Source organism: Panthera tigris, chromosome X (assembly GCF_018350195.1).
Source record: "Panthera tigris isolate Pti1 chromosome X, P.tigris_Pti1_mat1.1, whole genome shotgun sequence".
NCBI lineage: Eukaryota > Metazoa > Chordata > Mammalia > Carnivora > Felidae > Panthera > Panthera tigris.
The window spans coordinates 54935237-54954968 of record NC_056677.1 but is presented as its reverse complement, the minus strand read 5'-3'; the positions used below and the strand labels follow the sequence as shown (position 1 = coordinate 54954968).

The window sequence follows — 19732 nt, the reverse complement described above, 5'->3', positions numbered from 1 at the left end:
CTGTCCATTGTTGTACTTGGGTGTTAAATTCCCCTACAATTATTGTATTACTGTTGTTTAGTTCCTTTTGGTTTGTCATTAACTGTTTTATTTATTTGGGTGGTCCTATGTTGGGTGCATAATTATTTAAAATGGTTATATCTTCTTCTTGGATTGTACCCTTTATTATTATATAGTATCCGTCTTTGTCTATTTATTTATTTATTTATTTATTTATTTATTTCTCTTTACAGACTTTGTTTTAAAGTCTATTTTGTCCAAGTACTGCTACTCTGGCTTTTGACATCCATTTGCCCGGTAAATGTTTCTCCAACCCCTCACTTTCTATTTGCAAATGTCTTTGGTCTGAAATGAATGTTTTGTGGGCAGCATATAAGTCCATCTTATTTTCCTTATCCATTTTGTCACCCTGTGTCTTTTGAATGGAGAGTATAATGCATTTACATTCAAAATAACTTTTGATAAATATGTACTTATTGCCATTTTATTACTTGTCTTTTTTTTTGTTTTTGTAGTTTTTCTGATCCTTTCTTCTCTTTCTGTCTTTCATGGTTTCTTGGTTTTCTATGGTGATAAACCTCGATTTCTTTATTCTTTCCATAATGATTAATTGGTTTTGATTTGTGGTTACCATTATGATTGTATATAACATATGTCTAGAGCAGTGTATATTTAGTTGATGGTCACTTTCATTTGAAAACTTTCTTAACTCCTCTGTCTCTCCACCCCTCACCATTTTAGGTATATGTCATTATATTTTACATCCTTTTATTTTTTGAATCCCTTTACAGAATTACTTATTGTTACTGCGTCTATGTTTCCTTCTTTTCATGCTCTCCCTTGTGGTCTTTCCTTTCCACTCAAAGAATCCCTTTTAATATTTCTTGTAGGGACAGTTTAGTGGTCATTAACTCCTTTAGTGTTTGTTTGAGAAATTATTTTTCTCTCCTTCTACTCAATGATAGCCTTGTTGGATAGCTATTCTTGGCTGTATATTTTTCCCTTTCAACACTTTAAATATATCATGCCTCTCCCTTCTGACTTGTAAAGTTTATGTTGAAAAATTGCTGGTTGCCTTTTGCAGTTTCTTTAGTATGTAACTGTCTTCTGCTAATTTCAAAACTTTTTCTTTATCATTACTTTTTCCATTTTAGTTACTGTGTGTCTTGGTAGATCCCTGTTTCCCTTGAATTTGAATACCCTTTTACTTCCTTAGATTAGGGACATTTTCAGTGATTATTTCTTGAAATAAATGCCCTGCCCCCTTTTCTCTGTCCTTTCCTTCTGGGAATGCTATAATGTGAATGTTATGCTTGATAGAGTCAGTGACTTCCCTAAGACTGTTCTAATTTTGCATACTTATTTTTCTATTTGTTTATCTTTATTTACTTTCCATTACTCTGTCTTCTAGGTCATTTATTCATTCCTCTGTTTCTTCCAGCCGCTATTTATTCCATCGGTTGTATTCTTAATTTCATTTATTGTCTTCTTCATCTCTAATTAGTTCTTTTTTATCTTTGTGTTAAGAGTCTCACTGATGTACTCCACTATTTTCTCAAGTTCAGTGAGTATCTTTATGATCATTATTTCAAATTCTTTATCAGGCATGTTACTTATATCCTTTTTGCTTAGGTTTCTTGCAGTGGTTTTGCCCTATTTTTTCATTTGTGACATAGTCTTCTGTCTCCTCATTTTGCCTACCTCTTTGTGTCTGTTTCTGTGTTTTAGGAAAGTCAGCTTTACCTCTTGCTCTTGAAAGTAGTGGTCGGGATGTGCACTTTTAACTAGGTGGCACTTGTCCTCCTCCATAGGGATGCACAGCCACTGTGGAGACTGGGAATGGCCAGAGCCATTGCAAAAAACTCAAGCAGACTGAACGGGCCACAGTGCCATAAGTGCTGGTCCTCTTCCACTGGGGATTCACATCTGCCACAGAGACCTGGGCCAGTTACTCAACACAACATGGTGGTCAGGGGGTGCAATTTTAAGAAGGTGTGCTCATTCTCTGTGGGATATCGATAGACCCAATGTTGGCAAAGTTTGCATGGGTCCTCTGCAGTGGGCATCTATATCACCAGGATTGAGGCAGGTCTGGCTGGGGGTTTGTGCTGTTGGTGTAGGTCAGTTAGGTAGCAAGTGTTGGTGCTTCTCTGGTTCCCCACAGGTGACTGTGCATTTATGATGTTGGGCCAGGGAGGGAAACATTGCCTGCCAACTCCTTTGTTCCTGGTGAAGTCCCTCAGTGAACTCTGAGATTAGTAACTAGCTCTCCTTCTTGTATCCCAAGTGCTTTTCAAACTGCTGCTTCCAAGCTGTATCTCCACAGGCTGTTTTTTGTGCTGTTTCTTTAAGGATAGGCGCTTAGCTTCCCATTGCCATCTCAGAGCCAAGCCTGCTGATTTTTTATAGTTCTAGGATTTAATTCCTGCTGGTTGTAAGCACTCACCAAATTTGGCCCCTCTGATTTTCAAAGCTAAATTCTGTGGTGATTTGTCTTCACTTTCTAGGTGCCACAGTGTGCTAGTCTGTTTCTTGCTCCTCTCTGTGCACGCAGCTTCCCCCACCCCCCACCCATCCAGCATTCAGACCTGCAGGGTTTAGGTTCTCACCAAATCTTTGCCTTTCCTATCCTCTTTAATGTGTCCTCTTCTCTACATTTAGTTGTGGAGTTATTTTGCCAGTCTTTGGGTCCTTTTCTGGGTTTTTTGCCCTGGGCTAAGTGTTATCTAATTGTATCCTTGGGAAGAGGTGAGTTTAGAGTCTTCCTTCTCCACCATATCTCCGTGAAGTCCCTATTGATGGCTTCTTTTATACCCTTTTTTGCTTTAGAATGTTGGTTGCTATGTTATTTTATGTGCAGATGCTCAAAGCTATTTTATTTTCATTCTGAGCATGGCTTTTAGCACTAAAAAGTGTTCTTACTCTCATGTAGTGCTTTTGGGCTTGAAATTTTCTTTGTCTGATATTGATTCCTTTTGCCTAGTAGATATTTGCCCATTCCTAAATATTCCTCTTTTTCATTACTTCCCTTTGGCTGATGTCTCTCCCTTATGTTTTGACCTTTCCTTTCCTAGGAGCAATATATTTCCATGACTTCCTTTTGAAGATCACTTAGAACACTCTTCCAAAAGTGCTCTGGTTTACCGTGTTTTTCAGTATTTTTATACTTTGTGTAGACTTTGTCTTTCTGGTGCTAGTTTTAGATTAATTTTATGCCTCTAGACCCCTTATTTTCTTATGAACATACTTTTTCCAGCATTGCACTTTCTCCCTGCAATGGTTTGTGGAGAAGGAATATTAGCGATAGCTCCCTGGGATTTGGTGTCCATTTTTCTACTTTCAGGTGATTTGGAATTTGGCTATTCTCTATGTATTTGTTATGTGGGGTACATGGCTTTGTGTAGCCCTGTTTTTTTCTGGTGGTTGCATGTTGTTTTATGGAGTATGTGTAGGGAGATGTAGATTTACATGTCCAGCATTACCTTGACATAAGCATTTTCTCATATAGTTAAAAATACTTTGTAAATAATTGAATGGCTACATAATATTGTGGTAAATAAAAGAACCAATGTTTATCAAATCATTTCCTTCCTTTTGAGCATTCAACTTGCTTCCTTTTTTTGTGATGACATATTTGTAGAATAAATTGTAATGTATACTTTGGGTAGATTTGCTGAAGTAGAATTATTGCTCTAGGGTTATAAATGTTATTAATAATCTTTCTATAATTTGAATCTAAGAGAACCAGTAGGCCACAGATGGATTTACTTTAAGCTGATAAGGTAGTTTCCACCTTTTTATGAGGTCACACCCCTCTTTCCTACATATACAACAGGATCCAGGTCTGAAATAGTTGGGAGGCACCAGTGTGGCTATTTTTGGAGTTTATAACCAGTATCTCTGCCAATTAATGGAAATTGTGCCATTACTAATTATTAAGTATTTGAACATGTTCCCCTGCCATAGTTTATATAACATTTGTTCTTCTACAGGTGGATTTTCTTTTTATCACTGCACTGGTGACACACGCATCTTATATACAGCAACAATAAAAGAACAAGTGACCTTTCTTTTAGCTATTCTTTAGTCTGGCATTTCTGGGTTTTATATGAGGATGAGTAAGATCCTAAAATACAGCTATCAAAACTGTAACTTCATGAAACTGATCAATTCTCACATTAGTAATTGCTGCTTTTCAGCTAGCATCAGAGCCTGATGGGCTCATTTCTGACTACACTTTCTATTAATCATGTCTGTTGCATCATCTCACTTGATCAGTTTTATCAACTATAAGCCATCAAAACTGATCTTACTATTTATGCAACCAGGATTTTCACAGTAATATATTATTAACTTTTATTTTTAATTAATTGGGACACTCTGGCATAACTCATGTGTTTCAGAAGAACCATTGTAACTTTCTTGCTGTTATGGGTTGTTGAGTTTTTTGTTTTTGTTTTGGATTTGGTTTTGGTTTTGTTGTTGTTGTTTTGCCTCTACATGTAACAAAAGATCATGGTACTCATTTGAAGTGTTGGTTAGAACTTTGTTCAAGATATTGCTATGATTATTTTTACTCCCAATCTGATTATCTATCACATTACATGACAGAAAGCCAGCCTCAGCCTACAATCATCTTTGAGAAATTGTTATTAAGCAAACAAATGAACAAACAAATTCATAGGTCTAATTCTAGACTCAATGATTCGGTCTCTTGAGATCCAGGGATCAACATTTTTGCAAGGCTCCCCAATAAAATTTGTTGCAGTTTGGCACCTTACTATAGGCTCATTTTGAGAATGCATACTTTCATTTTAGTGCATGCTCCACATCAAGTCATGACCCCAGTACAGGTCTCAAGTGGTCATCTCTATTCCAGTTTCTAGAACTTGACACCTTTGCAATATACCCATAGTATGCTCCAGGGTGCATTCAAAACTTTATTTTCTAGCATGCTCAAAAAGTCATTCCCTAACTAAGTATATTGTTCCATTATGAGATAGGGATCTAACTTTTCCCCTAAAGAGTTAATTTTTTTAAAATTCCATGTGTTGAACACATCTTATTAACTAATTTATAATTCTGTTTTTATTGTGTGTTAGGTTGTTATATTTACATGATTTTTTTTCCTGGACTTTTCATTTTTTCTACTTGTATGACTGTTCTTATACTAGTATGATCTTGCTACAATTGTAGCATCACTAATCATTTTCTTATCAAGTAACACAAATTCTCATTTATTCTTTTTTGAAGGAATTATTTTAGTCGTTTGTCTTAGTTCATTGTCTTGTGTAAACTTTAGCATGTTCCAGGAAACTTTAGCATCTTCCTTATCCATAGAGCACTTATACAACTCAACACCAAAAGAGCAAACTATGGAATTAAAAATGGGCAGAGGAAGTAAATAGACATTTTTTTTTCCTAAAGAAGATATACAGATGGCCAACAGACATGAAAAGATGCTCCACACCACTAATCATCAGGGAAATGCAAATAAGTACCACAATAAGGTATAACATTATACCTGTTAGAATGGCTAAAATAAAAAAGACAAGAAATAACAAATGTTGGTGAGGATGTGGAGACAAAGGAACCCTCCTCATACACTGTTGGTGGGAATGCAAATTGGTACAGCCACTGTGGAAAATAGTATGGAGATTTCTCAAAAAAATTAAAAATGGGGTTAGACTTTTAAGTTGATTCTGGAAAGAGTTAATTTTGGGGGCTCTAGTGATGGAATGAATGTGTTTTACATGTAACAAGGACACAGATTCTGAGGAACCAGAGGTGGAATGCTATGGTTTGAATATGTCCCCCTAAAATTCATGTTGAATCTTAACCCCCCAAAGTGATAGTATTTGGAGTTGAGCGTTTGGGATGTGATTAGTACTCTTATAAGAGACTCCAGAGAGATCCTTGTCCCTTCCGCCATGTGAGGGCACATTGGATAGTTTGTGGGCTGCAGCTTCGAAGAGGGTCTTATTGACCTGACCAGACCATATATCCTGATTTTGGACTTCCAGCCTCCAGAACAGTGAAAATAGCTTTATGTCATTTATCAGCTACCCAGTCTATGGTAATTTGTTATAGTAGCCTGAACTAAGACACTCATTTTCTTCCTTGATTACTATAGAATTATAATGAGTTTGAAGTTGGATAGTGTCACTCTTCAGACTTTATTTTTTCTCCCCCATTATTACATTGCCTATTCTGTATCTATTGTGTTTTCATATAAACTTTCATGTCACTTATTGATGTCCATAAATTAACTTGCTTGGATTTTATTTATATTTCATTTAATAAATAAAATCATTGGAAAGCTGGGAAGAAAGACATATTGAGTCTTCCTATCCATGTATATGGACTATCTGCCCATTTATTTAGATCTGTATTTTATCAAGATTTTGCAGTCTTCATATAGATCTTGCACATCTCTTATTGTATTTATACCTAAGTTTTTCATTTTATGGTGCTAACATAAATGGCATTATGTATTTAATTTCATATTCAAATTGTTTATTGTTGGTATATGAGAAGGCAGTTGACTTTTGCTTATTAACCTTGTATCCTGCAGTTTTTCTATAATTTTTCATTACTTCCAGGATTTTTGTTGTTCCTTTTTTTTCAGATTCATTTCATTTTATTATTTTTTTAAATTTAAATCTAGGTTAGTTAACATATAGTATAATAATGATTTTAGGAATAGAATTTACTAATTCATTACATATAACACCCAGTGCTCAATCCAACAAGTGTCCTCCTTAATGCCCCTTGTCCATTTAGCCCATCCCCGTATCCGTAACCCCTTTAGCAGCCTCAGTTTGTTCTCTGTTTTTAGCAGTCTTTTATGGTTTGCCTCCTTCTCTGTTTTTTTTATTCCATTACTTAATGTTCATCATTTTAAATTCCACATATGAGTGAAATTGTGTATTTGTCTTTCTCTGACTGAGTTATTTTGCTTAGCATAATGCACTACTTCCATCCATATTGTTGCTAAAGGCAAAATTTTATTCTTTGTCATCGCCAAGTCAAATTCCATTGTGTATATATATACCACATCTACTTTATCCATTCATCAGTCGATGGACATTTGGGCCCTTTCCACACTTTGATTCTTGCTGATAGTGCTGCTATAAACACTGTGGTGCATGTGCCCTTCAAAACAGCAGTCCTATAACCTTTGGATAAATACCTAGTAGTGTAATTGCTAGGTCATAGGGTAGTTCTATCTTTAATTTTTTGAGGAATCTCTATACTATTTTCCAGGGTAGCTGCACCAGTTTGCATTCCCACCAGCAGTGTGAAAGGTTTACTCTTTCTCCACATCCTCACCAACATCTGTTGTTGTCTGAGTTGTTAATGTTAGCCATTCTGACAGGTGTGAGGTGGTATCTCATTGTGGTTTTGATTTCCCTGCTGATGAGTGATGTTGAGCATCTTTTCATGTGTCTGTTAGGCATCTGGATGTCTTCTTTGGAAAAGTGTCTATTTTAGTCTTTTGCCCCTTCTTCACTGGATTATTTGGGTTTTTTTGGGTGTTGAGTTTGATAAGTTCATTATAGATTTGGGTACTAACACTTTTTCTGATATGTCATTTGTCATATGTCATTTGTCTTCTCCCATTCCATTGGTTGCCTTTTAGTTTTGCTGATTGTTTGCTTTGCTGTGCAGAAACTTTTTATCTTGAAGAGGTCCCAATAGTTCATTTTTTGCTTTTATTGACCTTGCCTTGGAGACATGTCAAGTAAGAAATTGCTGTGGCTGATGTCAAAGATGTTGCCTGTTTTCTCCTCTTGGATTTTGATGGCTTCTTGTCTTCCACTTTGGTCTTTCATCCATTTTGAGTTTATTTTTGTGTATGGTTTAAGAAAGTGGTCCAAATTCATTCTTCTGCATGTCATTATCCAAGTTTTCCAGCACCATTTGCTGAAGACACTTGCCTTTTTTCCATTGAATATTCTTTCCTGTTTTATCAAAATTAGTTGGCAATACATTTGTGGGTCTATTTCTGGGTCCTCTATTCCGTTCCATTGATCTGTGTGTCTGTTTTTGTGCCAGGACCATAGCGTCTTGATGATTACAGCTTTGTAATAGAGCTTGAGGTCCATAAATGTGATACCTCCAGCTTTGGTTTTTTGTTTTTTTTTTTTCAGGATTGCTTTGGCTATTCAGGGTCTTTTCTGGTTCCATACAAATTTTAGGATTATTTGTTCTAGCTCTGTGAAGAATGCTGGTGTTATTTTGATAAGATTGCATTGAGTGTGTAGATTGCTTTGGGCAATACCAACATTTTAACAATATTTTTCCAATTCATGAGCATGGTATGTTTTTCCATTTTTTTTTGTGTCTTCTTCAATTTCTTTCATAAACTTTCTATAGTTTTCAGTGTATAGATTTTTCACCTCTTTGGTTAGGTTTATTCCTAGGCATTTTATGTTTTTTGGTGCAATTGTAAATGGGATTGATTCCTTGATTTCTCTTTCTGTCGCTTCACTGTTGGTGTATAGGATTTCAACTGATTTCTGTACATTGATTTTATATCCCGTGACTTTGCTGAATCCATGTATCAGTTATAGCAGTTTTTGGTGGAGTCTTTTGGGTTTTCCACATAAGAGTATCTTGTCATCTATGAAGAGTGAAAGTTTGACTTCCTCCTTGCCAATTCTGATGCATTTTATTTCTTTGTATTGTCTAATTCCTGAGGCTGAGACTTCCAACATTATGCTGAATAAGAGTGGTCAGAGTGGACATCCTAGTAGTGTTCCTGACATTGGGAGGAAACCTCTGTTTTTTTTCGCATTGATAATGATATTAGTAGTAGGTCTTTCGTATATGACCTTTATGATGTTGAGGTATGATCCTTCTATCCCTACTTTCTTGAGGGTTTTTATCAAGAAAGGATGCTGTATTTTGTCAGATCCTTCCTCTGCATCTATTGAGAGGATCATATGGTTGTTATCCTATCTTTTGTCAAGGTGATGTATCACATTGATTGATTTTCAAATATTGAACCATCCCTGTGTCCAAAGAATAAATCCCACTTGATCCTGGTGAATAATTATTTTAATGTATTGTTGGATCCAGTTTGCTCATATCTTGTTGAGAATTTTTGCATGTTCAACAGGAAATTGGTTTCTAGTTCTCCTTTTTAGTGATATCTTTGTTATTGGAATCAAGGTAATGCTGGTCTCATAGAATCAGTTTGGAAGTTTTACTTCCATTTCTACTTTTTTTGGAACATATTCAAAAGAATAGGTGTTAACTCTTCTTTAAATGTTTTGTAGAATTCCTCTGGAAAGCCATCTGGATGTGAACTCTTGTTGGGATATTTTTGATTACTAATTCAATTTATTTACTGGTTATGAGTCTGTTCAAAATTTCTATTTCTAGTTTCAGTTTTGGTAGTTTATATGTTTCTAGTAATTTGTCCATTTCTTCCAGATTGCCCAATTTGTTGGCATATAATTGCTCATAATATTCTCTTATTATTGTTTGTGTTTCTGTGGTGTTCATTGTGATGTCTCCTCTTTCATTCATGATTATATTTATTTGAGTTCTTACTTTTTTTCCTTACAGAAAGGGCTTTTTTCAACCCCAGCTAGTATTCTTATTATCATGGTTGTAAATTGTAGTTCAAACATCTTGCCTATATCTGTGTTGATTAAGACCCTGGCTGTCATTTCTTCCTGTTCTTTTCTGGGGGTAAATTACATCATTTTGTCACTTTGGAGGAAGAAAAAAAATTAATAAAATTAAAATTAAAAAATTAAAAACCAACCACAAAATCAAATAAAAGAAACTAGATCATTGGTGTATTTTGTTCTGCTTGTTGTAATAAGCTTGATAGAATAGAGAAAAAATGGAAAGAAAGGAAAAAAAGGTAAGAAAAATTTAAAAATTAAAAAATATATGATAAAAGAATAAAATGAAATAAAATGAATAGAATAAAATATAATAAAGTAAAAGATAATTTTAAAAATTAAGAAAAAGAAAATAAAAAATAATTTTTTCTCTTTCTGTATCCAAGATAAAGGAAGAAAAAAACACAACTTAAACAAAAACAGAAGCAAAATACCGAACTAAAAAATGAGCCAGTAAACAGAATGAAACTTGAATGAAGTTACATCCACTTTCCCCTAGAACTGACACTATCAAGCACTCTATAGTCCATGTTCATACACTAAGCAGATGGAGGGACTTATGTTGGTCTTCTAGGGTATTGTGCTTGGAGGGTGCAGTTGGGTGGAGGTTGGTGTAATGGCTCTGTTCTCCACTAGGTGGCACTGCATATCTTACTGGGGTGGATCAGTGTGGTGCACATATGAGTGAGCATGAATGCGCATGCTCATGCTCGAGAAAGGTGGAAACGTCTTCACCCAATTCCCTAGTCTCTGGCCCAGGGACTTTACGCTCTCACTGACTCATGATTTACCATCCTTCCTTTGTATCAGGTCTCTGTCCACTCCCTGTCTCTACCCTGTCCATGTCCAAGCCATCCACCTGCAAGGTGGCACCTCCCTCCAGAGTTTTATCTTAGATGGGGCTGTGTTTCAAACCCCACACTTCAGAGACCCCTGTGGCTTGAACCCACACTGACTCTCTGGCAGAGGGTCTCACTGAGCAATGGCCAGTGATGCTGGCTTACCCCAGAGAATGTTCATGCAATCACGCAGTGGCAGAGATTCAGAGACTGGTGAATCACAACACACAGGTTGTGCCAGGTTTCACAGTATCCTGGCATCTATGTCCCAGTACCAGCAAACATGGATGCTCTCGGGGTCTCCTGGGACCTTTACGTGTGGCAAAGCTGTATGGTTTCTACCAAAGGGTTCTCTAAGCATGGGAAACAGTTCTCCCCATGTGGCACACGGACCTCTCAGACCCCTCTGCTTGTTCCCGGAGATTTGCCCTATTTCCTCATTAGGGTACTGCCAGGCACTGAGCTCCAGAACTTCAGACTCTGACCTCCACTGTTTATAGAATCCTGGTGGTATTGAAACCTTCTCCTTTCTTCCTGTCAGTGGTTTTGGGGAACAGATTTCTTGTTTTCATCCCCTGTGAGTGTTTTCACTCTTTCTCTCTCTTTCTCTTCAGCTGCTTTCAGGGGAGTGTTTTTCCTGCACTCTCCTTATGTGCTTCACTCTCCCCCTTTCTCTGTTGTCTCTCTGCAAAAACAGTTCCCTACCCTCCAAGGCTTTTCTGTCCCCTAGTTCAACTCTCCTCTCTGCACTCTGTACCTGCCAAGTTCTGTGGTTCAAGTTTTGCAGATTTTTGTGTTTAATACTCAGATCAGTTTCCAAGGTGTGCAAAAATGGTTTGGTGCTGATCTAGCTGTGTTTCAGGTATGAGACAAGGTAAGGGTTTCCATGCTTCTTCGCTATCTTCTCTTCTCCCTGGATTTTTGTTGTTCTTGTTAACTGTTTGGGATGTTCTGCATAGACAGTCATTATATCTGTAACAAAGGCAATTTTCATTTTTCCTTCCCAAACTGTATACCTTATACTCCCTTTTCTTATTTTATTAACTAAGATTTCCAGTTTGATGTTTAATAGGAGTGGTGAGAGAGGACATCTTTGCTTTGTTCCTGATCTTTGGAGAAAAGCATTCTATCTTTCACTGTTAAGTATATGTTAGCTTCCTGTTTTTTGTAGATGCTCTTTATCAAATTGAGTTCATTTCTATCACTAGTTTCCTGATGGTTTTTTATTGTGAATGAGTATTGCATTTTTCAAATGCTTTTTCTGCATCTATGAATACAATCATATGCTTACTCTAAAGAAGAACTAACCTATTGATGTGATGAATTACAGTAATTGATTTTTGAAAATTGAATCAGCGTTACATACCTGCAATTAATCCCACTTGTTCATGGGTTTTATACTATGTTGTATTCTATTTGTTAATATTTAATTCAGGATTTTGCATTTTCATGAGAGATATTTCATTTGTTGTTTTCCTTCATCACAATGACTTTTGTGGTTTTGGTATTCAAGTAATGCTGGTCTCAAAGAATGATTTAGGAAATATTCCCTTTGCTTCTATTTTCTGGAAAACATTATATAGGAATGATATGTTTTGTTTTGTTTTGTTTTTCATTAAATGTTTTGGCAGATTTACCAGGGAATCCCTCTGGACCCGGTGGTTTCTGTTTTAGCATGTAATTCATTTCTGACTCAGTTTTTTTTTTTTTTAATAGCTACCAATCTATTCAGATTGTCTATATCCTTATGTTTGTATTTTGGTAAATTTCATCTTTGTAGGAACTGGTCCATTTCATCAAGATTATCAAATTTATAGGCATAGAACTATTCATAATATTTCTCTATTTTTTCTTTCAATGTCCACAGGATCAGTAGTTGATTATCTCTCTTCTGATATTAGTTATTTATGTCTTCTCTTTTTTTCTAAATTAAACTGGCTAGAGGTTTACCTTTATTTTGAATTTTTTCAAAGAGCCATCTTTTGGTTTTATTGATTTTCTCTACTGATTTCCTATTTCAATTTCATGGATTTTTACTCTAACTTTTATTATTTCTTTCCTTCTGCTTCCTTTGGGGTTGCTCTTCTTTTTGTAGTTTCATAAGGTGGAAGTTGAGGTGATTCATTTTAGCTCATCCCTCTTTTTTTAAATATATGCATTCAGTGCTATGTATTTCCTTTAAAGCATTGCTTTTGCTACACCCCACAAATTTTTATAACTTGTATTTGTATTTTCCTTTCACTTGAAATATTTTAAAATTTCTCTTGAGATTTATTTTTTGACTCACCTAAATAACTTGAATTGTGTTGTTTAATCTCCATGAATTTGGGGATTTTTCAGGTATCTTACTGTTATTGATTTCTAGTTTAATTTCATTTTCTGAGAGCATATTTTATGTGATTTCTGTTCTAAATATGTTCAGGTATGTTTTTTTGCCCTGACTGTGGTCTGTCTTGGTGAATGTTCTATACGGACTTGAGAAGAATGTTTATCCTGCTATTGTTAGATGAAGTAGTCTACAAATGTCTATTAGGTCCAAATGGTCAGTGGTCTTATTTAGTTCAATTGTATACTTTCCAACTTTCTGCCTATTGCGTCTGTCTGAAGGAGGTGTGTTGAAGTCTTTAGCGATAATAGTAGATTCATTTTCTTGCAGTTTTATCAGTTTTTGCCTCACATATTTGGATACTTTGTTGTTGGATGCATACCTGTTAAGAAATGTTCAGTCTTCCTTGAGAATCGCTCCTTTTTATGTTATGCCCCTCTTTATACCTTATAATTTTTCTTGATCTGAAGTCTGCATTGTTTGAAATGAATACAGCTACTCCAGCTTTCTTTTGATTATTGTTAGTATGACATACCTGTTTCTATCCATTAATTTTTAATCTATATGTGTCTTTATATTTAAAGTTGGTTTCTTGTAGACAATATATAATTGAGTCTTGTTTTTTAATACACTCTTGACAGTCTATATCTTGTAATTAACATATTTGTACCACTTATATTTAAAGTTATTATTGATATAGCTGGATTAGTATCTACCATATTTGTTACGGTTTTCTATTCATTGTCTTTCTTATTTGCTTATTTTTTGTCTCCCACTCTTTTTCTTCCTTCTCTGGGTTTAACTGAGTACTTTGTATGATTTCTCTTCTGTTAGCATATCAATTATATTTTTTTAAAAACTTTTTTTTAGTGGTTGCCTTTATATTTTTAATATACATTCATGTTATTCAGATCCTCTCTCAAATAACACTATGCTACTACACAAGTAGTGCCAGTAACTTATGACAAAGTATTATTCTTAATTACTGTCTCTAATCCTCATTAATATTATTATCATTCATTTCACTTTTTCATAAGCTATAATTACTGGATACATTGTTTATATTATTTTGAACTTTTACCTGTTAGGCCAAGAAAGATTAAGTCAAATACAAAGTTTTATTTACCATCATTAATTCCTCCTCTAATGCTCTTTCTTTCTTCATATAGATCTGAGTTTTTGACCTCATCTTTATTGTGAAGAACTTCTTTTAATGTCTTTTGCAAGGCAGGTCTACCGTTGACAGAGTTCCTCCATATTTCTGTATCTGAAAAAGTCTTTATTTCTCCTTCACTTTTAAAAGATAATTTTACTGGGTACAGAATTCAGGCTGGTCTTCTTTACTTTGAATACTTTAAATATTTCACTCCATTCTCTTCTTGTTTGCATGGTTTCTGAAAGATGAGTATGATGTAATTCTTATCCTTCTCCAACTTTGGCAAAATCATTTTTGTTTTTGGTTTTGTTTTCCTTCTGACTTCTATCAAGATGTTTTGTCTTTGATTTTGTTTAGTTGAATATGTTATACCTAAGTGTGGATTGTTTTGGTGTATAACCTGCTTGGTGTTTTCTGAGCTTACTGGATCTGTGCTTTGATGTTTATCATTGGTTTGGGGAAATTTTCAATCATTATTGCTTCAGATATTTCTGCTATTCCTTTTTTTCTTTCTTCTTCTGATTTTCCCCTTACATGTACGTTACACCTTTTGTTATTATGTTACAGTTCTTGGATATTCTGTCTTTTTCTTTCTTTTTCCTCTTTTCTTTTCAAAATTTCTATTGACATTTCTTCAGACTCACTGATTATTTCCTCAGCTGTGTCCAATTCATAGATGAGCTCATTAAGGGAATTCTTCATTTATGTTATGGTGTTTTTGATTTATAGAATTTCCTTTTGGTTCTTAAAGCTTCTATCTCTCTGCTTACCTAATTTATCTCCTTTTTTATGTTGTCCATTTATCCATTACAGTCCATAGCATATTAATCATACTTGTTTAATATTCCCAGTCTGATAATTCCAACATCTCTGCCGTATCTGAGCCTGGTTCTGATGCTTGCTATGCTATGTCTCTTCAAACTGTGTTTTTGTTTTTGTTTTTGGTCTTTTGTCTTTAGTATGTCTTACAATTTTTGTTGTAAGCTTGACACGATGTAATGATAAAAAGAACTGAAGTGAATAAGCCTATCCTGTGAGGTTTTGTTTAGCTGCTAGAATTTAGCCTGTGTTTATGTTTGCTGTAACCATATGTGTCAGAGGCTACAGTTATCTCTGATGACCTTGTTTTTATTTCCTCTGTTGTCTTCGGTTTTCCCTAGAGACTTCTTAAATATTACCTAAGAAGCACAGTTCTTTTAGTTGCATTCCCCTGTTACTATTCAGGAGGACTATTGATGTGGTGGTAATTTGTGGGGGGATCCTATATCCTATATCCTATATCCTATATCCTATATCCTATAATCCTATCATTATGTCTTTTAGTGAGTCTCTGCCACTGGCCAGTGACCTTCACAAGTACTTCTCAGTATAATTTCGGTTTTCCCCCTTAGACAGGAAGGCAGTCCAGGTATGGAGTTGGGTATTTTAATTTTCCTAGTTCAGTTAAGTTCTAGTAAAAGCCCATCACATTAGGATCTGGTAAAATAGTTTCTCTTAATGGTAGGCTTCACTAAGAAGAATGAAATGTGCTGTGAATATTTTTTAAAGAGCTACTTTTCCTCTTTTGCCCTCTCAGAAGCACAGAAACATGAGTAAATTTTTCTCACATCTTCACCTTGAGAACTTGATAGGGCTCCTGGAAGTAAAATTCACAAAAGTGTGGAAGTCCCCATAGGACCAGGCCCCCTGAGAATTTTTAACTCTCAAACCTGTCCACACTGAACCTCTAGCAATTCATCAATTGCAGATTAGGTTTTCCTAAACTTGTACTGGTTCCCAAGGAATTTTCTGCTCCCGGGCTCCTGCTCTAATAAGTTTTGATTTTTTGTATATGCCTGTCTATTTCTTCAGTTTGGGGACAGTAGTTCAATGACCTCAGTTCTCTGATAGATCTAAGAGGAGTTGATTTTCGGTTTATTACACCTTTTTTCTTGTTGTGTGGGTAGAAGAGATGACTTCCAACCTTCTTACATGACTGACTGGAATGCAAGGAAATTTTTGAGGCATCAAAGATGTTTGTTGCACAAAGTTTTCATCTCTTGAAAACTGGGTAACATAATCATGTTTTAATTAATGAACTTTTTCTTTTAAAGGGGTAAAAAGTAAGAACTTTTGGAACATTAACTTTTTTCATATTTTTTTTTCTCAAATAGATCCTAAATGTCCAGGAGATGTTGATTTTCATTATAGTGACTGGGACATTAAGACAATTACCAGCTCCTTGAAATTCTACCTCAGGTATGCCTGATATGATTTGGAACTTTGTTTTTCACACTTCATGAAATTTGTCTGGGTGGATATTGGAGCTTATGTGGTCATAGTTTCTGGAGGTTGGATAGGAATGCTAAAGAAAAAAAGAGTGAAAAGGATTTCTGTCAAAACAAAGAATGTGCATTAGAAGACATTTAATCTGGGAATTTACGCAAGTGAAGCATCAAAATAATAGGATTGTTATTGAAAAATTGCTTTTTCTTAGGGAAATGATTATTTTAAAAATCATACCCTTAAAATAATGGAGGTTTTCCCATTGTGCATATATGTAATGGTGTCACAATGTGCTTACTAGCTCACTAGTAATATCAGGATTTATGACAATTCAAGGTTGTTAACATGTTTTGGTGAATAATAACTATTTTGAAACATTAAATTGCATTTACACAAACAATACATGTGTTTGTAAGTTTATATGCCATATTCCATGCTTTAATCCATGTAATAGAAATAAAAAAAGAAGAAAGTACAACCATAAAAATGTTAAAACTGAATGAATTGACAGAAGTAGGAAAACAAAATTTACCTTATCAGCAAAATATGGGGATGTGCAATGGTAATAAATATATCATTTAGTTAATTGGCATAAATTTATATTATGTAAAAGTATTTGGGACATATACTTTTAAACTCATTCATTTCTTACTATTCTTTATGTGCAATATTATGTACCATACTTTATTAAATAAATGACTTTTTTTCAATTATTGTACTCTTCAGACATTAAGATAGATACTTAAATATCATTAATCCAAAATAAATTGGACCTCAGATATTGCTGTTAAATGACTTCCTGCTGTAGTATAATCTTAGAACTTTATATAAACATGGATGCTTTTTCCAGGAGTATTTCTCCTACATCTGCAAAAGAAGAAAGGTACTGTTGTCCGAGGGTTTATTCAGTGCTAAGCAGTGTTCTAGTTGCTTACATGGGCAATGTCTTTTTTTTTTCAATATATGAAATTTATTGTCAAATTGGTTTCCATACAACACCCAGTGCTCATCCCAAAAGGTGCCCTCCTCAATACCCATCACCCACCCTCCCCTCCCTCCCACCCCCCATCAACCCTCAGTTTGTTCTCAGTTTTTAACAGTCTCTTATGCTTTGGCTCTCTCCCACTCTAACCTCTTTTTTTTTTCCTTCCCCTCCCCCATGGGTTTCTGTTAAGTTTCTCAGGATCCCCATAAGAGTGAAAACATATGGTCTCTGTCTTTCTCTGTATGGCTTATTTCACTTAGCATCACACTCTCCAGCTCCATCCACGTTGCTACAAAGGGCCATATTTCGTTCTTTCTCATTGCCATGTAGTACTCCATTGTGTATATAAACCACAATTTCTTTATCCGTTCATCAGTTGATGGACATTTAGTCTCTTTCCACAATTTGGCTATTGTTTAGAGTGCTGCTATAAACATTGGGGTACAAGTGCCCCTATGCATCAGTACTCCTGTATCCCTTGGGTAAATTCCTAGCAGTGCTATTGCTGGGTCATAGGGTAGGTCTATTTTTAATTTTTTGAGGAACCTCTACACTGTTTTCCAGAGTGGCTGCAACAGTTTCATTCCCACCAACAGTGCAAGAGGGTTCCCGTTTCTCCACATCCTCTCCAGCATCTATAGTCTCCTGATTTGTTCATTTTGGCCACTCTGACTGGCGTGAGGTGATATCTGAGTGTGGTTTTGATTTGTATTTCCCTGATAAGGAGCGACGTTGAGCATCTTTTCATGTGCCTGTTGGCCATCCGGATGTCTTCTTTAGAGAAGTGTCTATTCATGTTTTCTGCCCGTTTCTTCACTGGGTTATTTGTTTTTCAGGTGTGGAGTTTGGTGAGCTCTTTATAGATATTGGATACTAGCCCTTTGTCCGATATGTCATTTGCAAATATCTTTTCCCATTCCGTTGGTTGCCTTTTAGTTTTTTTGGTTGTTTCCTTTGCTGTGCCGAAGTTTTTATCTTCATAACGTCCCAGTAATTCATTTTTGCTTTTAATTCCCTTGCCTTTGGGGATGTGTCGAGTAAGAGATTGTACGGCTGAGGTCAGAGAGGTCTTTTCCCGCTTTCTCCTCTAGGGTTTTGATGGTTTCCTGTCTCACATTCAGGTCCTTTATCCATTTTGAGTTTATTTTTGTGAATGGTGTGAGAAAGTGGTCTAGTTTCAACCTTCTGCATGTTGCTGTCCAGTTCTCCCAGCACCATTTGTTAAAGAGACTGTCTTATTTTCCATTGGATGTTCTTTCCTTCTTTGTCAAAGATGAGTTGGCCATACGTTTGTGGGTCTAGTTCTGGGGTTTCTATTCAATTCCATTGGTCTATGTGTCTGTTTTTATGCCAATACCATGCTGTCTTGATGATGACAGCTTTGTAGTAGAGGCTAAAGTCTGGGATTGTTATGCCTCCTGCTTTGGTCTTCTTCTTCAAAATTACTTTGGCTATTCGGGGCCTTTTGTGGTTCCATATGAATTTTAGAATTGCTTGTTCTAGTTTCGAGAAGACTGCTGGTGCAATTTTGATTGGGATTGCATTGAATGTGTAGATAGCTTTGGATAGTATTGACATTTTGACAATATTTATTCTTCCAATCCATGAGCAGGGAATGTCTTTCCATTTCTTTATATCTTCTTCAATTACCTTCATAAGCTTTCTATAGTTTTCAGCATACAGATCTTTTACATCTTTGGTTAGATTTATTCCTAGGTATTTTATGCTTCTTGGTGAAATTGTGAATGGGATCAGTTTCTTTATTTGTCTTTCTGTTGCTTCATTATTAGTGTATAAGAATGCAACTGATTTCTGTACATTGATTCTGTATCCTGCAACTTTGCTGAATTCATGTATCAGTCCTAGCAGACTTTTGGTGGAGTCTATCGGATTTTCCATGTATAAAATCATGTCATCTGCAAAAAGCAAAAGCTTGACTTCATCTTTGCCAATTTGATGCCTTTGATTTCCATTTGTTGTCTGATTGCTGATGCTAGAACTTCCAACACTATGTTAAACAACAGCGGTGGGGGTGGGCATCCCTGTCGTGTTCCTGATCTCAGGGAAAAAGCTCTCAGTTTTTCCCCATTGAGGATGATGTTAGCTGTAGGCTTTTCATAAATGGCTTTTATCATGTTTAAGTATGTTCCTTCTATCCCGACTTTCTCAAGGGTTTTTATTAAGAAAGGGTGCTGGATTTTGTCAAAGGCCTTTTCTGCATCGATTGACAGGATCATATGGTTCTTATCTTTTCTTTTATTAATGTGATGTATCACGTTGATTGATTTGCGAATGTTGAACCAGCCCTGCATCCCAGGAATGAATCCCACTTGATCATGGTGAATAATTCTTTTTATGTGCTGTTGAATTCGATTTGCTAGTATCTTATTGAGAATTTTTGCATCCATATTCATCAGAGATATTGGCCTGTAGTTCTCTTTTTTTACTGGGTCTCTGTCTGGTTTAGGAATCAAAGTAATACTGGCTTCATAGAATGAGTCTGGAAGTTTTCCTTCCACT

At 35.6% G+C, this 19732-nt stretch overlaps 1 protein-coding gene across 1 annotated transcript in view; it reads left to right on the top strand.

Annotated features, from left to right (window-relative positions):
- The window catches only part of OPHN1 (oligophrenin 1), a 564403-nt gene that overhangs the window by 369215 nt on the left and 175456 nt on the right, over window positions 1–19732 (top strand). Inside the window, exon 16 of the mRNA XM_042974015.1 lies at window positions 16116–16200. Within this exon, the coding sequence (XP_042829949.1) occupies window positions 16116–16200 (85 nt within the window). The remainder of the gene's footprint in view (window positions 1–16115; window positions 16201–19732) is intronic.